The sequence below is a fragment of the Delphinus delphis genome, chromosome 13 (genome assembly GCF_949987515.2).
Source record: "Delphinus delphis chromosome 13, mDelDel1.2, whole genome shotgun sequence".
Taxonomy (NCBI): Eukaryota; Metazoa; Chordata; class Mammalia; order Artiodactyla; family Delphinidae; genus Delphinus; species Delphinus delphis.
Window position 1 is genome coordinate 3,195,047 of NC_082695.1, and position 22,702 is coordinate 3,217,748.

The 22,702-nt window shown below is 48.1% G+C and overlaps 1 protein-coding gene and 1 non-coding gene across 7 annotated transcripts in view; one reads left to right on the plus strand and one right to left on the minus strand.

Moving 5' to 3' along the window:
* The window catches only part of GLT1D1 (glycosyltransferase 1 domain containing 1), a 149,615-nt gene that overhangs the window by 49,887 nt on the left and 77,026 nt on the right, over positions 1–22,702 (minus strand). For 2 of the 6 annotated variants that reach the window (XM_060027862.1, XM_060027864.1), the window contains exon 12: positions 16,328–16,426. In XM_060027862.1, coding sequence (XP_059883845.1) covers positions 16,328–16,426 — 99 coding nt within the window. Of the gene's footprint in view, positions 1–552; positions 2,906–16,327; positions 16,427–22,702 lie in introns of those variants that run through there. The other 4 variants (XM_060027863.1, XM_060027865.1, XM_060027861.1 and 1 more) reach the window with 4 other exon arrangements.
* TRNAW-CCA (transfer RNA tryptophan (anticodon CCA)) lies at positions 21,514–21,586 on the plus strand. The gene has a single exon. It is a non-coding gene; the product is annotated as a tRNA-Trp (tRNA).

Here is a 22,702-nt window from a genome sequence, read left to right on the forward strand (position 1 = left end):
AGGCAGCTTCAAGGGAAGAGTTTACGCAGCTGTGCTAACTATTGTTACCGAGGATGACACAGAAGTGCAATGAACCCTTGAAGCCACAATGCCGGCTGAGGGTGCAAACGATTCCCACATCCCATCCGTAACTGACGGTGAGACCAGCTAGCAGCACATTCTAGGTCTGCTGGCTGCGCCAGGCATCAGGCTGGACTGCCTGTTCCCACGTGCACGGAGAGCCTGCTTTTGGAAACCTGAAGATACCCGATAAACCTTTCCAATCAAAACGATGCTGTTGTATTTAACTTCGCTGTGAGAGTGTGGGGAAAGCGTGAGGAGGGTTCTTCCGGCAGAAGCCATAAGCCAGGTGTGAACACCGCCTCTTTGCTAGATGACACCATGCTATATGAAATGCATCTTCCCTCCACGTGTGAAGGTTATAGTATCTTAGTTCTATCTGGAAATGTATTGTTGCAGTCCTCCACACCTGTACATCAGCAAATTGGAAACTATACACAAAATGTTTAAACATAAAGTTGACTGAGTATGAAACTGAGAGCGTCTAGAACATTTATAAGAAAAGCATTTTTTTTTTTACGTCTATACTTTGGTATTAAAATAGCAATTGCATTTTATTTATTTATTTATTTATTTTTTTGCGGTACGCGGGCCCCTCACTGCTGCGGCCTCTCCCGTTGTGGAGCAGAGGCTCCGGACGCGCAGGCTCAGCGGCCATGGCTCACGGGCCCAGCCGCTCCATGGCATGTGGGATCTTCCCGACCGGGGCACGAACCCGTGTCCCCTGCATCAGCAGGCGGACTCTCAACCACTGCGCCATCAGGGAAGCCCAGCAATTGCATTTTAAACCCCTCTTAATGAGATGCTCCAGTGTATCTTCTTTTGAAGTGCGGGAACTAGAGGCTGTGGAGGGTCTGTTTCTGGCAGGACAAGGCTCACAAAAGAAACACACCGGGGCTCTTTCTCTAGAGCGGATGGTGACACTTTATTCATTTAAAACCAACACGCCCTTCCCCAAAGGGCGTGCAGCATGTGTGAGTGTCTCTATAAAGACACGAAAGAACGAGGCTGAGGCTCACTGGAGCGAAGCACCTACCATGTCATTCAACCAGGACGAGAGCGGAGCTTCCCGACCACCAGCATTTTATCAACAGCAGCATCGATGGCTGGTACCCGGGACAACACGCACGCGGCCTTTCCTTAGGCTGGCATCGCTGATTCCAGACTCAGACGGAGCTGTCCACCTGGAGTTTGGACTCTGTTTCTCCCTCCCTCTCTTTGCTATGGCCACAGGGAAGCCCCGACCCTAGTGACCCTCAGATGCCAAAAAAGGGGGGACTGTGAGGGGTACTGTTAGCAGGACAGCAAATCCTGGGTGCCAGGAGCATCTTCGGGTTCCAGGTAACTGCCTTTGGGAAGGGATCCTGTTCTGAGATTGAGGCGTAGAACGACTCAGGAAGGGACATGGTACAGAATCCACAAACGTGCTGTTCTTATCCCCAAGTCATTAGAGTTTAAGACGTTCGGTCTGAGGCTTACTCTTTTACAAACAAGATGTAGGTTTGGTCGTTCACAAAAATAGGATGGTTGGAAAGAAAAGAGTCCAAGATGTCGTGAAGTCTGAGGCAAAGATGATGTGGATCCCTCCTCCCCACTCCAGGGCCTGCAGGTATTGGAACAAACACTAAGGAAACGCTTCTTCTGACGGGCTCGGAGCCACCTTCATCTCCTCCTTCTGGACCGGGTTGTTTCCTCACCTCACACGAGAAACGGAGCATTTCGCCCCCAGTTGTTGTCATGGAACGTCCATGAGAAAGCAGGGATTTCAGGATCCAACAGAGGCAAGTACCGCCACCAAGGAGAAGAAGCACAGGGTTTGGGGAATGCAGCACCGGTGCAGCCAGATGTCCTTACGGTGATGATGACACTTGGTTAAACTCGCCTCGTGATGGATAAGGTCAAGGCGACCCGAGTGCCGGTTCTGCGATGGGCTGGAGGCTGGTGACCAGATCGACACTCATCCTTGGGTCCCTGATGCTGGGTCCCTGATGCTGAATCCAAAGAGCCAGGCTCCAGTATTTTCCAGGCCATGGGCGATAATGGGCTTTGTTCCAACTGGTTTTCAACCCAAATTCAACCAGGAGGCGGGTGGAGCCTATGGGGGGAGCAGGGGTTGGCCTGCTTATGTAGAGCACTCCCCGCTCTTTCAGTTACATGACTGATTAGGTCAACTCATGCACAGCACTGTTTCCAGTGTTTAGAGCCTGGGGGCCCAGCCGCACCTCTGTCAGGGCCCCAGATTGGCTTCAGGGTCTGTACCACATTATAATCACTGCCAGTAACCCTCTCAGCCAACACGTCTGATTTTTGCTTTTGCTCTTTGAACAGACAGTGATGGGTGACAGGTCATCAGAAGACAGGGGATAGGGGCCTACCCTTCCCTGTGACGGCTTACAGATAAGCCCCTAGAAGTCCTAAAGCAGCTAATCAAACTCTCTCCCTGATGCCCCTTAAAACCAGTTTCCCTGCCCCCATTAGTACTGTATCTCCGTGAGGACTGATCAGGAAACACATCTGGGCTGTTACCTGGAAGCACAGAGAGGTTCTGGATGAATCGTCTTATGACAAATAATCTACGGTTCCAATGAACCCGGCTTGATTTCGACTGGATGGCCCCTCTGCCCAGAGCCCTGCCCCTGCGTGTCTGCCCAGGGCTGAGCATCTCGTGGCACCGGGCACGCCCTTAGTCCTCACTGCTTCCCTCCAGCATCCTGACCAGCTGCCCATAGGTGTTTCTCTCCACCTGCCACGAATGGTACATTCTCACATACTCCCTTCCGTTGGCCACGATTTGTTTTTCTAACGCCGGATCGCCCCCCAGTCTCTTTGCCAGCCGAACAAACTCCTGCAAAGAAGGGGGTGGAGGAGAAAGAGAGGTAAGTAGCTGGTGAAGGGGGGTTGCAAACGCACCCCAAAGCCCGCGTCTGCCTTTGCTCCTGGTCCGTCCTTTGCCCGCCTACCGTATTCTGGAGGAAAGGGCCTTCCGGAAGGATGCGCGTTAACGCAAACATTGGGACTAAGAAATTACACACACACACGTGCGAGGGTGAACATCGTGGAAAAATACTGTCGTCATCGATTATGCTTCCCCATCTTTCTTCCCTAGATTGCTCAAAGCTACTGTTTCTCACAGTAACTGAGTCCTTACAGGGACTCCACAGTTAGAGCCACAGTTTCTTCCCTCCTTTGTATCGGCTGAGATATGAAGTCAGGTCTCATTCCAGAATCTGAGCTCCTCTATTCTAGACAACACTACCCCTGCCACGTTTGTTTTCCATTGTGTTGATCCTTTCACCTTTCCCGGGCACGGAGTGTGTCTTCAAATCGTGAACATCACCTGGTGGAGTGGAAAGGGCCAGGCTTCCACTGGTTCAGATCTGGGTTCAAATCCTTCTTCGACACATAACTTAGCTGTGTGGCTTTGGGCAAGCTAGTTAACCTCTCTGAACCCTACAGTGATCATCTCCAAAGGGGCAGTGGGCACTGGATGGGTAAGCCCCGCCCTGCCCCAGACTCCCCAGACTCCACTCCCAGACTCCTTCGCTCACTCCATGGGTGAAGGAGGGGGAGGGGATTTAACCGGCCTCGATTTTCTACACTTTCCTTCTGTTGCTTCAGAGGGAGGAAGTGTGCTTTGCTCTATCTTTATTGACGCTTGCAGACGCTGATGCAATGAAAAAGTGGCCACTTTTTAATATCAAAGCCCTTCATAATTGGAAAGAACTAGAATTCTTTTGATTGCTAAAGAGTATTCAGAGCGGGGAGGGGAGCACGCATTAGTTATTATGTTTGCACATAAGTCAAGGCAGGGCTCACCAGCCAGGAGGCCTGCATTTAAATTCACATCCTACCCTTCACGGGAGCGACGCTGGGTGCGTTTCGTCACCTCTCTGAGCCTCGGTCTCTTCATCTTTAAATTAGGAATAAGTACAGTACCTGCTTTACAGCGTGTGGACAGGATTCAATGAGTTAATACAAAGAACTCAGGGCAGCGCCTAGCCCAGACTTAGCTATCGTTATTATTGTGATTCCCCAACCCGTGTAAATTCCAATAAGTCAACAGTGCCTAAGATTAACACACAGTGCTTTGCGCCATTTACAAGGAACGTCCACGTATTCTCAAAATTATCGTTAATTAAACGTTGGATGATTTTTATAGCTAGCAATATAAAAAGCAATAATTACGATAGAGTGGAATTATATTTTTATGTAGTATATACACACTATGGTAAATTGGTGTTCTTTTTATAATAAAAATGTAACATTTATTCCCATCTCATAGGAGAACAACGTTCTTATTAAAATTATTCGAGAGGCTTACAGCTTTGGTACATTATTTTATGATGCTGGTCATATCTTTGATTTATCTGATGCAGACACTTTGGCTAAAACCCAACCCCCTGCTTATGATTTCTACAGAATATATGACCGTTTTATAACGGAATCCTGAACGAGAGCTTCTAGGAATAGGATGTGATAAAGAGCACTTTTTTCTTTTTCCTCTCTGCATGGAAGACTGAACAAAGAACTCTGACTTAAACAAAGCAAGAGAGAGTTGGGTAAGGAGTGGGAAACATCTTGGCCGTTGGCATAAAACCCTGGCTGGGTGGCTGAAAGAAAAGAAAGAGAAGGAAAGAAAAATCTCACTCTTGAATTGTACTAGTCACTCCCTGAGGCCCTGGGATTATTTTCTTCTGGGCTAAAACAGCTCCTCCGTGACAACTAAGGCAGTACTCTGAACACACGCGTGCGGACGAAAAAGAGAGAAAAGCCCGTTGACACAGACTGTCATTTACTGTGTGCAACATGGTGGCCGCAGTCCCCCAGCCTTGCATGAACGTCTCTTTGAAATAGGGCTCACCCACTCCTCCAATAAAGGGGGAAGGAGGTCTGTTTCCCCATCTCCTGGATCTGGGCTGGCCCTGGAATTTGCTTTGACCAACAGAATAGGTCAGAAGTGATGTCGTTTGACTTCCAAACAAAGCTCCCAAAGGTCTGACAGCTCCCACTCTCGCCCTCCTGGAGCCTGAGGCCAGCCCATAAAGGAGCCTGAGGTAGCCTGCTGGAGGATGAATGACCACTTGGACTGAGATGCCCAGCAACCACCCGTACCAGCGACCGGACACTCATCCAGTGGACCAAAGGACCACGTCGTAAGAGCTGTAGCAAAACTTCCAGGAAACAAGTACAAATGCCAATTCACCATCATCCCAACCAAAGCCCAAAAGGTTTTATACAACCGTCAGCTGCAGGACGCGCCAGAACACCCATCAGATCTGATCACCAAGTCTTGACTGGGGGAGGGGAGGATTCATCATTTATGTGATTTAATGATCTATTCTTGAAAATTATTCATGATGATAAGTTATGAGGCCTTAAAGGGTACACACACGGAAACAAAAGAAAATAGAAACCAAGTACTGGGCTTCCACATCTTAAGAGAGTTTAAAAACAGATGTAGACACTGCCCTAGATCAGAGTTGGAAACTCAAGTGCCCAACGGCTCCCGGCGGGGAAGGCCCGCAGTGCCGAACCCCGGCTGCCTCAGTGAGGAGGGGCCTCCACTTGTTCCCACGTTTGCTGTGTTTTTCAAGAGAAGTCGAAATCCGGCATATTTATGTAAAAGCACTCCATGCTAAATACCAACAACTAATTCAAAATTTTAAGTAAACAGCAAACTAAACAAAACATGTGTGCAGACCAGACCCACCCCAGGACCACAGGTATGCAAACACTGGCTTAAGTTACAGATTTCTAAAGTTAAAAAAAAAAAAAAAAAAATCGGCCTTCCCTGGTGGCGCAGTGGTTGAGAGTCCGCCTGCCGATGCGGGGGACGTGGGTTCGTGCCCCGGTCCGGGAAGATCCCACATGCCGCGGAGCGGCTGGGCCCGTGAGCCATGGCCGCTGAGCCTGCGCGTCCGGAGCCTGTGCTCCACAACGGGAGAGGCCACAACAGTGAGAGGCCCGCGTACCGCAAAAAAAAAAAAAAAAAAAAAATCATGCAAAACACCATGGTTTGTTTTCATAATTATTCAATTAGCAGTTGACTGTGTTCAGAGTTTTCTTCCTTACTGAGTAGTCCCTGCTGGTGGAGAAAACTCACTGAGAAATACGTCAGGCAGAGAGAGAGAGACAAATACTGTATGTTATCACTTATAGGTGGAATCTAAAAAATACAACAAAGGAATGAATATAACAAAACAGAAAGAGACTTATGGCTACAGAGACCAAAGCAGCGGTTACCAGTGGGGAGAGGGGAGGAGGGAGGGGCAAGATAGGGGTATAAGTACAAGCAGGTACAAACTATTATGTATAAAATAAGTTACAAGGATATATTATACAGCACAGGAAATACTGCCAATATTTTACAGTAATTTTAAATAGAGTATAATGTATAAAAATACTGAATCACTATGCTGTACACCTGAGACTAATATAATATTGTAAATCAACTATATTTCAATTAAAAAATTTTTTCTCACTAAATCCTTTTGCCTTGCCTTGTCGCCCCGAGGTACCAGCCAGATGCAGGGCGTGAGAAGCAGTGTCAGTTTTACAGGATGGATGTTTAGACCCCTGGTGGGATCCTTCTCATAACCGTGTCAGCTGAAAGCCACGGGGCAGGGGGGAGCCCCTCAACGAGAAACAAACGTCTCATGCAGAGAGAACACGGGAGCTGGCAGACTGAACATGGCATGGTTTGAAAGAGCATTGCATTCCGACCACCTTCGGTAAGGGATACACACGTATTCTTCCAGGAGAAGCGAAAGTCAGTGGCATAAAAACTCTGGATTTCAGGCTCAGAAGATATGTTCAATTAGGCAACCCCGAAGATGCTTCTCCAGAGGCTTCCAATACGACAGCTCACTGATGGGGGGTGTTGACAAGGAGGTTTCTCAAGACCGACAGATGTGCTGTCGTTTCGATCGTGGATTGTGGTTTTCCTCAGAACCCTGGAGTTAATTAAGGTTTAGTCTGTGCCTCTGGTCCTCACACTTCGCTTTAAGATTCTGATTGGGTAGGTCAGGGGCGAGGTGCAGGAATGGTGTCTTAGTCTGTCTGAGCTGCTATAACAAAAAACCACAGACAGGGGGTGGCTTAGAAACAGCGGACGGTTCTGGACGCTGGAAGTCCAAGGTCAAGGCGCTGGAAGGTTCGGCGTCTGGTGAGGACCTGCTTCCTGGTTCAGAGATGGCTGTCTTTCCACTATAATCCCACATGGCGGAAGGAACGAGGGACCTTTGTGGGTCCCTTTTATTAGAGGTCTAGTGCCATTCGTGAGGGTTCCACCTTCATGGCCTAATGGCCTCTCGAGGCCCCGCTTCCTAATACCATCACAGGAGGGGTTCGAATTTCAACACGCGAATTTGGGGGTGAGTGCGTGGAGGCACAAACATTCAGTCCATGACACATGCGTGTTTTCTAACAGTTCCCCCCAAGGTGATTCTGGAGAGTCAGACTATGAAAAACACTAGTCTAAGATGGACAACTGTGCCTACCCTATTTTACACAAGTTATTTGGCCACGGAATAGATTCATCTTGGACTTCCCTGGTGGCGCAGCGGTTAAGAATCCGCCTGCCAATGCCGGGGACACGGGTTCGATCCCTGTTCCGGGAAGATGCCACATGCCGCAGAGCAACGAAGCCCGTGCGCCACAACTACTGAGCCTGCGCTCTAGAGTCCACGAGCCACAACTACTGAGTCCGCCTGCCACAACTACTGAAGCCCACGTGCCTAGAGCCCGTGCTCCACGACAAGAGAATCCACTGCAACGGTGCCCAGGCACCGTGACGAAGAGCAGCCCCAGCTCACCGCAACTAGAGAAAGCCTGCACACAGCAACGAAGACCCGACACAGCCAAAAATCAATCAATAAATAAATTTATATATAAAAAAAAGGATAGATTCATCTCATTGACAACTGTAAGTTGCGAGAATCACCCTTCAAGACCCATCTAGAAGTGACGTGCGCGCATCTGTCTTGTTTTTCTTACACAACAGCATTCGCTGGTGTCGTGTTAAGCTTCACCCAAATGCCATCGTTCATGATGCTGTATGTACACGTGGCCACAGAATAATTCCGTGAGCTGTTCTCTCGATGACTCCTGCTGTTGGGTAAAGTGGGGACCACTGGTAAGAACGTGCAAATAGCCCTGGAATTATTCAGCATAAACCTTCAGTCTATTTTTTTTTTTGACCACACCACACGGCTTGTGGGATTTTAGTTCCCTGACCAGGGAATCGAACCCAGGCCCTCGAGAGTGACAGCATGGAGTCCTAACCACTGGACCATCAGGGAATTCCCAGTCTTTTTTTTTTTTAATCGAATTATAGTTGATTTACAATGTTGTGTTAGTTTCAGGTGTACACCAAAGTGATTCATATATATATATTCTTTTCCATTGTGGCTTATTTCAAGATATTGAATACTGTTTCCTGTGTTATACAGCAAGACCTTGTTGTTTATCTATTTTACACACAGTGGTGTGTATCTGTTAATCCCAAACTCCTAATTTATGCCCCCTCTTCCCCTCTGGTAACCATAAGTTTGTTTTCTATGTCTGTGAGTCTGTTTCCGTGTTGTAAGTAAGTGCCTTTGTGTCGTATTATAGATTCCATACATAAGTGACATCATATGGTATTTGTCTTTCTCTGTCTGACTTACTTCGCTTTGTATGATCATCTCTAGGTCCATCCATGTTGCTGCAAATGGCATTACTTCATCCTTTTTTATGGCTGAGTAATATTCCAGTGTGTGTGTGTGTGTGTGTGTGTGTGTGTGTGTGTGTGTACCACATCTTCTTTATCCATTCATCTGTTGATGGACATTTAGGTTGTTTCCATGTCCTGGCTACTGTAAATAGTGCTGCTATGAACACTGGGTGCATGTATCTTTTCAAATTATCATTTTCTCTGGATATACGCCCGGGGTGGGACTGCTGGATCGTATGGCAGCTCTATTTTCAGTTTTTCAAGGAACCTCCATACTGTTCTCCATGGTCAGCCTATCTTTTAAACTTGCAGCAGCGATAACTGAGTTTGGGGAGGGCTGCTTGTTCCCATGACAACGTAATGGTTAGAGAGAGCAGCTGACTTTAAAACGAATATCAACAACAGCGTGAGAACCCTGGGCAGATGTGGGAGCAGAAGCCAACCTGGGTAGGTGCAGAAGCAACTTCCCGGCAGATCATCCCCATGCACACTGCCCGCCCGATGCAGAGCCAGAGAAGGTGGCAGGGGCTCGGGCCCCTGACCATGACCCGTGGCCGTCGAATGGCGGCAGCTGGGAGCCTGATCTGGCTCCTTCCCGCCCATCCCTTCCGAGACTGGCGGCTGCAGAGTCTGGCTAGGCGTCCTGTTCACTCACACTGCAAGCTCAGGCCCTTTAACAGGACAATTCCTGAGCTCGCGTCTAACAAGCCCGCTCACAGCCAGGCCCCAAACCCAGCGATACCCAGGAGTGGTGGGGCAGAGCCCTGGAGGCTCTGGCCTGTGATCTAGATCACTGTTCTCGGGTGGCCCGTGAGAGGTAGTGGGAGCGAACGACCGTGGGCCACTTGGTGAGAAAGCGAACCGCCTTTCAGTTCTCTTCCGTCCCTGGCTGAGTCAAGCAGAAAGCCTCGGTGAGGTGCCAACCTGTTCTCTACCTTCTCAACGGTGACACCTGGTCTCTGGCCAAGAGCCTCCCACAGGGGCCAGAACTGGTCAGAATTTACAACAACAGTCAACAGTTAGCAAGAGCTTATACCCAGGTAACAACCAGTCATGTTTCAGAATCCAGGATTTGGGGTTTTTAATAAAATGGTCTCCGTGCCCTTTTAGTAACATACGCCCTCCAGGGGTCTAACGCAGCGCCCCATAAACAACACACCGGAACTTCCAAATCAAACTTAAGAACCGTCCCACCAAGCAGGCTAAACAAAGCCACGAATAACTTCACATCAGCTCAGATATGAGTTTGCTGCCAACTGAGTTTTGGCACCCAACTTACTAAAAATAAAACTGTTTTTCAAGTGCTTTTTGGATTTTGGAATTGCAGAAAAGGGACGAGGACTCTGTGCTATCACTATGACTCTTTTCACAGAGACAGAAACAGGGGCACAGAGAGGTCCAGGAACCTGCCCGAGGTAGCACAGCAGTAAGTGGCAGAAATGGGAATTAAACTCAGACAGTGCAGCCCCAGAGTCGAGGTCCTTTTCCACCAGGCCTGGCTGCTTCACGGGAGGATGGAGCAAACCTACAAAGCTACCGCACAGATCCATGAGATTTGGGAACTACTGATTAAACTAAAAGCAAGGATAGTGAATATTCTCTGTGTCTCCCACTCTCTTGCTTCCCAGATTCCGACCAGAGCGTCATTTCAATACACGAGCTGGCAGAAAATTGCTCACGCCCCCCTGGCTGGTTCGGAGGCAGGGAAGAGGAGAATGTCAGGAAGGAAAGGGAAGAAAGTGAGGAAAGGCTTGGAAGAGAAGAGGTGGACCCGGGAGATGGCTCTGGTGGGCACGCTGCCAGCGGCAGAAAGTCAGAGGGAAAGAGCAAAACCCAGAAGAAATGTGCAAGGAAATCTGCAATTAAGTCATCCTGGTCGTACTCGGGGGAGATGGCATGAGCATGACACCAACCGGCAGTGTCACCCAAGGAATGCTGACTTCAGCGAGGCTGTGGAAAGAACCATCCAGGGAGGGAGTCCGGGCAGAGTTCAGAGGCCGAGGCTGTCCTCTGCTACTTTGCAAAGAAAACAGGAAAAGAAAGCAGTTCAACTACACCTGGGTGGCACGCGGTATAGGTTCACATCAAACTAAAATAATCAAAGGTGTTTGGTTACTACCCAAGAAAGATTATCCCTTTAATGCCCTGAGGTAAGTACCTCTCCTGATAGTTGCGGGGCACCCATTTGTGCCAGGACCACCACAAGGGGCCACGTGAGTAAGCCAGCATGACCACCAACCTGGGGGGCATTCATCCATTCGGGTGGGGAGGTCATGTATGATAAAAGCAAGGGCGCGCGTGTGAACCGTGCAGAGGGTTACGAAGGAACAGCACAGGGCGGGGGTGGGGGGGGATGGAGAAGATGGGGGAGGGTGACTGGGAAAGCCTCTCAAGAAAGAGACAGTGAAGCCGAGGGGGAAGGATGCTCCCGGCGGACTTCTCCCCAAGAAGTCGGACAAAATGGTGAGCAGAATCCTCTTAAAGGACGGTCCCATGGAAGAGTGTCCCCTCTCTGCCCAGGCAACAGAGGAGGGGAGGGAGGGAGAAAGAGAGAGATGGTGAGGGAGACAGCGACAGAGACAGAGGGAGAGACACAGACACCGAGAGAGATACAGATAGAGGGCGAGAGAAAGAAATAGAGGGAAAGACAGAAACAAACGGAGATAAAGAAAGAAGGAAAGATGGAGATGGGAGAGAGAGACACAGAGAGGGGGAGAGACAGGCACAGAAAACTGGGCGAGAGCCAGAGACACAGGCAGAGCCAGAGCCAGAGAAAGAAGGAGAGAGAGATGCAAAGACAGAGCGAGGGAGAGTCAGAGAGTGAGAGACAGAGACAAAGGTAGAGACAGAGACATACAGAGATAGAGGGAAAAACAGAGACAGAGAAAGAAGGAAAGACAGAGACAGAGGGAGAGACAGCCACACGAGGCATCGAGCAAACACTCTCGGGGTGGCCGAGCGCCCGTCAGGCTGAGACCTCGAGTCCCAGCCCTGTCAGCTCCCGCTGAGCTTCGCAGGTACATGCCTCACCCTCTCTGGGATCATCACGGCAACACCTGTGTGGGGTTCCCGCGAGGATCAGTAAGAGAAACGGGCAAGGTCCCTATGGTGGTGCCCGGCACACAGAGGAGGCCTGGCTGGGACCACCTGCCCCATCGCTCCCTCTCCGGGGAGCAGTGCCGCCCAGCACCCACTCTGAGCTCTGGAACTGTGGCCAGTGTGCCCGGGAACTGCATTTTAAATGATTCACTTGAATGGACTTAAACTGAAATGTTGACACTGGTGCTTGATGCAGGTATTACGAAGCTTTACACGTATACTTGCAACAGCCTGGACATGTGAATCTACTTTTCCAGCTGCAAATGGTACGGAGTCTCAATGCAAACCAAGTATTTCGATACAAATTCAATCTCCAGGCGGAGATGAGCTGGTGGGTAAAATACACGCAGGATTTCAGAGCCTCGAAAAAAAAAGAATGTAAAGATCTCATTAAAAATTGTTTATACTGCACTGAAACCAACGGTCAGGTCTATGGGCAGGCGGGATGGGGAAAAACGTCATTTATATCGATTACATGTTGAGATGATGCAAGTTTGGACAGATGAAGCTAAATAAAATATATCATTGATAGGAATTTCATCTGTTTCTTTTTATTTTCTTTCAACGTGGCTATTAGAAAACTGTGCCTCCCCTACGTGGCTGGACGCACCCTTGATCCCTAACAAATACCAGCTATGCATCTGATCCCAGCTCTTCAAGCAGACGGTCCTTACCTAGGTCATTTGGTTCAGGTTCATGGCCGTCATCCCAGCATAATTATCAATAACACCCCTTTCACTCTCAAAGGTACCTGGTTTTTCACAATGAACAATATGGTCACCCTGTGGACAAATCCATGCAAAAAAAAATGTTGGACTGACTTCCATTTTAGTTCACATAGAGTTTGCCCAGAGTTTCCTCTGGGCTTAAATGGAAATCCAACAAACACTGGTCCAGCCTGCATCTGTGCTTTCACACTTCAGAGGGACTGGTTGGGGGCTTACACATCCCAGTTGTGTTTAACATCCAAGAACACTAAATGTTTGGTTAAAAAGTTAAAAATTGTTTTAAGTACAAAATAAAAAGAAGAAAGAGAGAAATGACATTTTGCATGACGCTGGCCAGATTTCACGAGGAGAACGTCTCGCTGTACTGAGCTTGATTCCACTGCTTAAACCTAAGGGCTCAGCAGACCATACAGCTGTCGAGCGGCAGCAAACAGCTTCACCCAGCGGCGCACCCTGAACGTGATTAACTCTGCGTCCACGCAGCTTTCCTCGGAGCCCAAGGACGGCACTCCGCCCCACGTGCTTTCTGCTACTCCCCGAAGACGGGCATCATTATCTGCATCTTACGGATCAAGGAACGAGCACAGGAAGAAGAAACGTGTCCAGGATCACTCAGATTTCGAGGGGGAAAACTCGAGACCCAAGCACAGCTCTGCCCAAATAAAAGTTTGGAGGCTGATGTGACTCCAACACGCCTTGCTTCTTCCAAACGTTAAACTGTTCATGGACCATCAAAAGTCAAAGATTTACAATGAAACAGTCTTAATAAAAGTGTAGATCCATGCTGATGGCAAAGAACAGACGCCGGCACATAACACACAGGTGCTAAATGTTAGCTGTCATCATCATCATTATTCCGAAAGTTATGACTTTTTTTATAGTTGCCTAAAAAACAAACAGAACCTCCCAGCGAAATTAGTTTGGGCCACACTTCAAAAGTCTGTCCTTGAGAGAGGAAATGGATTCACGGTTTCTATTAAATGTCAAATGGATTTTAATTTCGAAGCTATAAAATGTAGCCATAAAATAGCTCAGCTCTTTTCTTCTTAAAAAGAAAAAGAACGGGACTGTCGCAGTAACCAAAAAAAAAAAAAAAAAAAATCAATGTTTAGTAGGTTTGGAAAGCTTCACTTAAATTAAGGTTTTCCGGGGCTGAGGTGTATAAAAATAGAGATTATTTTGTTCCTACCACAGATGAATACTTTTAATCATCGTTTTGTTGAAAATCCAAAGTATGATTTTTCTGCATTCGATGTGTCTGTCTGCCTGTCTGTCTGTATCTATCTGTCTATGCATCTATCTACATTAACTTTATGAGGCTGACACCCTGGCATAGAAGTCTCTTCTCAAGAAGTGAAATGGAGCTTTGAATACGTATTTGAATGCACGCTTGGAATAAACCTTGCAAACGCTGGCAACAAACCAGTGGCTGCTTCCGTCTGCGCCCCTGAGCTAGATGACAGTAACCACGGCCACTGACTTATGGAAAATGCTCCCACTCCGTGCTAGGTCGAGTCTGCTCGTGACTATAAAACACAGTCACGTGTGACATCCGCGTCGAGCAAGCTATTCAAAACGTGTTAAGAAAACGCAGCCTCCCCCCAGATGCTACCCCTAGAGCGTTCTGTTCTTTTGTAAGGTCCTTTGTAAAAGTAACATTAAGCGCTGGGAACAAAATAAGCCCACGCCTTAACCGTATGAGTGCTGCGGAACTGCGTCTGGTAACTCACGGGAAGCCGGTGACGCAGAAATAACTTGGACGTGTCAGAGATAGGACAGTTATTTGCAAATATTGAAAGGAATGCCTTACAAGGAATGTGAAACGAAGTCAGGATAGCCAGACCGCTCTCGTTCTAGCACTGGACCTGATACAGCCATTTATAAGTGATGGCTGTTCAGACACTCACTGATAAAATTATCGTGCTCTGAAATTGAGCTATAAAATAAATAGACATTGGGTTTGGGGAGATGAAAATAAAATCTCTTTGCCCACGGGGAGACAATACTCTGTGACCTCCAGCTTGGCTGACGTGGACGTTGGGAGATGCAGAATGTGGTAAAAAGCCATATGCCTTTGTCTGGAGGATCGGCAAGGAACGCTGCACACTCTGCATGCGCGGGTATTGTTTTAGCTTTTAGGGGTCGCTATTCAAGGGAAAGGCATTCATGTTAGATGTGCCTCTTGTTAGATAATCACTGATAAGCCCCGGGCCTGCCCTTTGCTCTTTCAGTTGTTTCCCAGGTGAGCGGCTGCATCCACACAGCACCTGGTGACGCCCGACTCCCTGCAATCCCGCCCCTCCCGAGGGAAGCTGGCTTCCATCTTGTTCGCGTGCCTGTGATAAGAAGGCAGTGAAACTAGGTGACGCATAATTATTACTACGGGGAAGGGGAAGCGATGTGGGATTAAGTATCTGCGGCAGGAAAGCTGAAAAACGGCATTTTCAAATATTGGAGTTGACCCGAGCTTTTCAGCATAAATCCCTTTATTTCTGTTATATAACATGTGCCTTCATGAAGACGATAAGAGCCTAATTTCCAAATCTAAAGACTTGAAGAGCAGAGGATGGGCCTCAGATTCTTTTTTTGCTGCCACCGGACACGAGCCGTAGGCAGCAGCGATGGGCTCTCCTTTTGGTGATAACGGGGACCCAGAGCCCTGACCGTGTGCCGTGACCACCGCTCAGCCCTGTATATCAACCCCTTCAGCCCACATCACACCTCTAAGAGCAAGAGTCATAATTAGCTCTTGTAATCGTACGGAGGCCAAGACAGAGCTTGGAGACTCAGGCTACGCGCCCTGCACAGGGTCCCAAGGGCTTCAAGTGTAGGCACATCCTTGGACCCTCAGACTTTGTGACCGGGACCCCTTCACACATGTCCTGGGAGGTCCTGGCACACAGGTGTGCCCCAGATGACACTGGCTCCACCAGCTGTGCCCACTATCAGCTGCATTCACCTTTATTTTAATTTCAGATACACACGTGTATAAACACAACTACGCTGCCTCTTCCGTACACTGCTTTGAAGGACTGCAAGGGATCAGATATATGGCAGTCTTCTGAATGCCAGGAGATGTCCTGGAAGTGTAGGATGGTTATCTGAAGAGTGCCTGCTTCAGAAACCAGAAGTCTGTTTGGGAGTTTGGGGTTAGCACATGCAAACTATTGGGTTGGCCAAAAAGTAACATCTTACAGAAAAACCTGAACGAACTTTTTGGCCAACCCAATACTATCTGTAGGACGGACAAACAAACAAGTTCTACTGTAGCGCACAGGGAACTGCATTCAGTATCCTGTGATAAACCATCATGGAGAATATGAAAAAATATGTACATAGTGTATAACTGTCACTGTGCTGTGTAGCAGAAATTAACACAGTACTTTAAATTTACTATACTTCAGTAAAATAAAAACAAAAAAGAAACCAGAAACCCAAGCATATAAGGGGGAAGGGACTGGCTCAAGGTCACAATGATCATCACCAGAGGCCTCAGAAATAGAACTCAAGTCTCGACTTTCTTGAAAGTCCCTAGGCGTCTTTTAGTGACACGTCCAGGCAGCTGCCCACGTGACAACGGTGACACAGTGCTGCACACTCTCTCCTACTGATTATAAAGGGAACACCAAGAGCTAATCACAAAGACGCAAATCACAGAATCTTGATCACCGCACACAGACGAAAGCTACTCAGACCAGGTGAACGTGGGGAAATTACTCTCCTTTACCTGAGGGTCAGAAAACAGCAATCCTGTAACTTCGTGCTTCACCACTGCTGCGTTCCCAGGGATGTTCCTTGCCAACACAGGGACCTCCAAATCCATTGCCTACGAGGACGAAAAGAACAAAGGAGAGGTGGGCGATCCCTGTAAGAGCTTCTGTGGCCAGATGAGCCAGTCTGTGGGAGAATAACTTCTTAGCTTAACTGGACCCCTTGCACCGCACAGAAAGTACCCCAAAAGCTTGCCGAAAATGATTTCCCAGTCCCAACCCCAGACTTTCCAACTACATACTGAATCTTAATGACTGACTGGATTTGCGAGTCTTGGGAAACTACATGCTGTAATGGTCTGTCTGACGTCGTTACTGCGATGTCACCAGGAAACCCTCTCTCTCCAAATGTTCAGTCGACACTTCTTTGGCGGCAGCGTGGAGTATACATTTTTAACTACCGTCGTTACTTTCCCCGATGAGTAATTTTCTCCCAGCGCCAGCCATACACATGCCACCAGGACTGCACACGTCCCTTTGGCATGTGCACAGCAGGGAGGAGAAGCACGATTTATCATTCCGGTTATCCACTAAGCAGGCTTTCCAGTCCCAAAGGGCTGGGATCAGCCAGGCTGGGGCACCCCAGAGTCGGCACAACCCGGCATCGAGGCCTCAGAAAGATGCCCAGAAGCGTGGCGTGCAGTGTTGGCCTCCCTGCCCGGCAGGGGGGCATCTAGAAACACACAGGATTAGGCCAGCCCCTCCCAGCTCCATTTCAGCTCCCTGCATGGACTCTCCCATGGTGACTTTCACAGGGGCCAGCCCAGCTTTCATGTGACAGGTGCCTTTCAGCAGGGGAGAGGGACATCCCTTTACACCTTGGTGTCCAGAGGCAGCCCTGAGGGGATGCTATCAGCAAACCAATATTCCGGCTCTTACTATACACAAGGATGTTTTAGGCACTCCAGTTCGGCAGGCGGTGTCTCATTTCACGTAATAAACAATTTGGTCACGAAGGGGTGACATTCGGTTTTCAGGAAGGTAAAGTCCCCCAATCTCAGCCACTTAGTATATTACCATGGGAAGCTCTGACACCAGGGACTTCACACGGCACAAAGGCCACCAACGCCCAAGTGCCCGGAGCCATGTGTGACACACAGTTAAAAGCTCAACCGATGCTTGTGGATCAAAAGTTCCAGAAGCATCTGAACGTAGATTAATCATAAGTCAATGGTTCACACTAGGATCACCTTCTCTCGTCAGCAGTTTTCTTGGTGAGCTCACCTGGTTTTCTGGTTCTGTGTCGCCTGTATCTTCCCAGTACACGTTGAGTTTGAGATCCAGGCCCTGCATAAGGTCGGAGCAGAGAACAGCCCTCCTTTCTGCCCCCCTGAGACTGTGCTGTTCCCACCATCGGGGACGGCAGTGGAGCTGGCTGGCTGCTCGGACTGGAGCCCTCCTGCTTGCCCCCAGCTTCAGAGTCCCCTCCCCAGCACCGCGGCAGCCTCTCATGGTGGCCTTTCATGGTCACAGGAAGTCTCCAAGTCGTGATATTCCGCTCTCATCTTGTAGGGTAAAAATCGGGACCTTCCACTGTCACTACATTCAGGAACAAAGAAACTCAGCAGCACAGGCAAAAAGTCACCCCAAACAGCCACATCTCGACATTAGGGTCACAGGTGCTTTATGAACCCACTGGTTGGTTCTTGCGTTCTGACATTCCGTGGGTGCAATCTGGTATTTTGGAGAAGGGCACAAGCCAGGACTTGTGAGACCTTGGTCTTGCCCTGGTGGAGGCTTTGCCCTCGACTAACATGGCGGGTCTCAAATTCATTGCTCATCAGTCATTCTGGGGAAATGGAGTCGAAGTTCGACACCCGGTACCGGACCTCTTCCTGGGCTCCAGTTTTATCATTTGGGAACGAGGGGCTGAACTTTTCAGAATAAATGAAAATTTCAGCTGTCATTCTGCACAAATACCGCTTAGGTGGTTGACGGCTTGAGCTGACATTGACTATGTAAGTTACAGGGTCGTGATACAGTCAAGGTGAGACGACATGATGTCTGATGGTTCCTTTCCCTGCTCGTCACCCTGTTCAGGTCATCAGCTCATCAAACGCGCATGACCCACTGTGGTTCCATTTCTAGGCATCTGTCAAGGGACTGCAGAATCTTCCATGTAGCTGAGACCTTCCAGACTGTCTCATCTCATCCCACTGATGAGGGGATGAGGGGAGGCTCACTAGAGGCTGATCACACACGTCAGGGCACACGGCTAGCTCTGTTCTCATTGTTCCCTGTCCCAGGTGGGCCCTGGAGCATCTTCCAATCCACATGGTACATGTATCCACTGATGTCGTTAAGCACCGGTGCATTTTAGAGAAACTATGGCAGACACACAGACTGAGAGGAGATTCTATAAATACAGATACGAAGATGTAAGTGTGGATCTATAAAACTGGCCATCAGAGAATCTCAGAACCGGCCGGTCCTGAGGGAGGACAGAGTTTATATCCCTGTTTCAGCAAAAAATAAAAAAGATCCCATCGTTCCTCCTGTAGTATAGACTTACTTGTCTATCAGCCAGTGCACACCAAGCACGCAACACACAAGTAAGGCTGTGGGCCGGTAAGATCACCCATTCCTTGTCCCTCACTCAACAAATAATCGTCAACCTGCAAAGGGCAAGACACAGGAGGTTTGGGCGATGAGACCAGCTGATTTAAGGCGAGTCAAAAAGGTGATACCGTATAGTAGTTTAGCTTAGCTCAATCCAATGAATATTTATTGATCATTGATTATTGGGGAAGGGTTCAAGGTTGCAGAGGACATGCTCCTTGCCTTCAAGGAAAACTGCAGTTCAGCAGAAAGAATGAAATTCAGTCTGGAAATGTTGCCATTTGCAACGACATGGATGAACTTGGAGGGCATGATGCTAAGTGAAATAAGTCAGAAAGAGAAAGACAAATACTGCGTGATATCACTTATATGTGGAATCCCCCCCCCCCAGAAAAAAAACAAACAAAGAAGAAGCAGACTCACAGATACAGAGAACAAACTAGTGGTCACCAGTGGGGAGAGGGAAGGGGGAGGGGAAAGATAGGTGTAGGGGCTTAAGAGGTACAAACTACTACATATAAAATAAATAAGCCACTAGGATATACTGTACAGCACAGGGCATATAGCCAATATTTTGTGGTAACTATTGATGGAGTATAACCTTTAAAAGTTGTGAATCACTATGGTGAACATCTGAAACTTATAAGGTACATCAACTATACCTCAAAAAGAAAGAGAGGGCTTCCCTGGTGGCGCAGTGGTTGAGGGTCCGCCTGCCGATGCAGGGGACATGGGTTTGTGCCCCGGTCCGGGAAGATCCCACATGCCGCGGAGCGGCTGGGCCCGTGAGACATGGCCGCTGAGCCTGCGCGTCCGGAGCCCGTGCTCCACAAAGGGAGAGGCCACAACAGTGAGAGGCCCGCGTACCGCAAAAAAAAAAAAAAAAAAAAAAAGAGAGAGAGAAATACAATCTGAGTCTTGAAGTTGTGAGTTGGGTGGAGGAAGATGATACTTAAATGTTCTCTGAAAGCTGTATATTCAGAGAAAACTAATTTCAAAGCCCCCTCTTAAAAATAAACTGTCTTTAAGAAAGGAGACGTCTTGATAAACAGCAAGGTTTTACCGTATAGCACAGGGAACTATATTCAATATCTTGTAATAACGTATAATAGAAAAGAATCAGAAAAAAAGAATATAGATACATAGATATACATATGTATAACTGAATCACTTTGCTGTACACCTAAAACTAACAAAATATTGTAAATCAACTATACTCCAACAAAAGAAAAAAGAGAAACAAAGGAAGGAGGGATCTTAAGAACAAGTAAACATGTGGAAATGCTATTTTCATAGAGCCAGGACATGGCATTAAGGAATCAGATGGTCGATTCACAAGTCACTTTCTTCAGGTGCGAAGTCACCTCTTCAAAAACAAACTGTGTCTGCAAGAAGGGCAAAGTCCTGGAACACAGCAGTGCTGTGACGCTGGTCCTGACGAGAACCGGGCCTGGCAATGTCTTGGGTGAGACGGTGTTTGGAGATGGGCGAGCTCGCCCTCTGAACCCCTTCTGGTCCTGACAGTGGAGGGAAAGGGGCAGTGGAGGGGGTGGGGCTTGGAGCAGAGAGTCGCTCAAACCTGGAATCTGGGGCCCCGTTTGGGGACAAAAAAGAGGAAACATCAGGGCTGAAGGGGCACCTAACAGCTGGTCGAGTTTGCAGTCACTGAATTTCTCTTGCCCTCTGATGAGCTCTTCAACCTTCCAGTAGGTAGGTGGAAGCTTCCTATTTGACCTTTTGAAAAAGCTCTGTCACTGGTGCACCGTCTTCAGCGGGGCTAACAGAGGTTTCCAGAGACACGGCCCCCAGTCTACACGGAGAAGAGCCTTTGGAAGCACGGCCGCCAGGGCTCCGCGTCAGCACAGCCAACAGAGCTTTTGCAGGGCACCGTCACGCATACCGATGGTTTTTTAAGCTTCAGAGGGAATTGGGATGCACACCCTAGGTTGAAACCTCTGGGGTCCAGATTTCCTTGCAGAGAGGTCTGCGTGCATTTCAGTGGCCTTAACTGGGCACACGTCCAGCACCGTGATCACTGCCTGTCACGTGGGGATGCGGCTGGTCTGAGTGCCCCACTGATGTGCACGCACAGTGCGTCCGGATCTGACACCACGGAGTTTACGGCGCTTCTTGACGGGGACGCCAATGGCAGCTTGCGGACAGACCTTTGACGCAAAGACCGTCTTGCACGTCGAAAAATACTTTGCCTGTCTGCACTCCCTCCCCGCCAAAATAACTGCAAGTAGCAGCCTCCTAGTTGCGACAACTCCAAAAGCCCTCCCGTTTCAAAAGTGGGAAGGGCACAGCTCTGCCCCACACACTTTTGAAATTAGCCAAGGTCAAATGACACAGGGTCACAGTTATCCTTGAAAAGCCCTGAAATGAATCTTTCATCACTAGGTCCTGGGCTTGGAAGCTAAGAGCCCAAGAATTACCTTTTTACTGCTCTTTGCTTTAGAAGATGCCTTCCTCTCCTCTGGGCAGTGAAAACTTTGACCTGGAGGTTGGGTGTGTGTGTGTGCTCCAGGGCAGGGAGGAGAGCCCAGTGAGGAAGTGTGGGATAAGCAAATAACTTTCTGGGACTTCCCCGGTGGTCCAGTGGTCAGGACTCCACGCTTCCACTGCATGGGGCCCAGGTTCGATCCCTGGTCGGGGAACTAAGATCCTGCATGCCACACGGCCAAAACAAAACAAAAATTAATAATAATTTTTTGTATTCTTCTAATTCTGCGTAGAGTTCAACTCCATCATAAGCCCAAACTTGAAACCACAGATTCGTTGCAGGGATGTCCACTCTACCGCCCGGGCATCCAGCTAACGCTTGATTTTTGGAGTTTATCAGCAAAAGAAAAGAAGTGTGTCATAGCAAATGGATTTTTACATGCTTCCATGACAAAACAAAGCTACTTCTGAAAGGTCGAAGGATCCCTTCCTTCAAAAGTGATATGCACTTATTCTGTGATTAACCACTTTGGTTCTTTGAATTGATTCTAATGAAATCCACCCTCCACAGGACTCCTCTAAAATCAGTTTCATTCAAAACCCTCAGCCCAAAGGTTATTTTGGAATTTTCAAAAGGAACACAGTGTCCACATTTGAAGGCAGACAGAATTGCTAACAGCTGCCTTTCCTTTGAAGTAAATGAAATTCGACAGCCATTCATCTGCAGTGAACTGCTGTGTGCGCTGCTTATAAAATCATCCCCGAACTCCACTTTACCTTCCTTAAGAAGTTGGGGGAGAAAAAAACGTGTATTTACATACAAAGGAGCGATCCTGCGATGGCTTGAGGACGTGGTACTGTAAGAACAGACACTTTTAAAGCTAACAGGGAGAGCACAATGTATCGCTCCAGTGGCTCTAGTCCAAAGCTGATTCTAAACCACAACGGAGATTAATGCTAATCATTAGGCTTAGACTGAGGTATTCGAACATCTGGCTGAAGATGAACACGTTACCAATCCAAGCTCTGTGCTCTGAAAGCTTCTCAACACTGGAATTACAGGCGTCAGTATATATCGCCCCCGCCCACAGTATTTTGTTTTTGGTTTTCTTTGTTTGCTTTTTTAAATGATGCCACATTCACAGAAAATATTAGGCATGGACATCAGTCATTTCTTAAGTTTAGGGAGCATGATTTTTTTTCCTGCTTTAATTATTTACCAGGGTCTCTGAAACACTGAAATTCACCAAGTGTAACTTTGGCTGGTAAATTCAACTAGCATCCAAAGGAATAAATGGATGTTCCAAATACTTAGGATAAAATAATAGCAT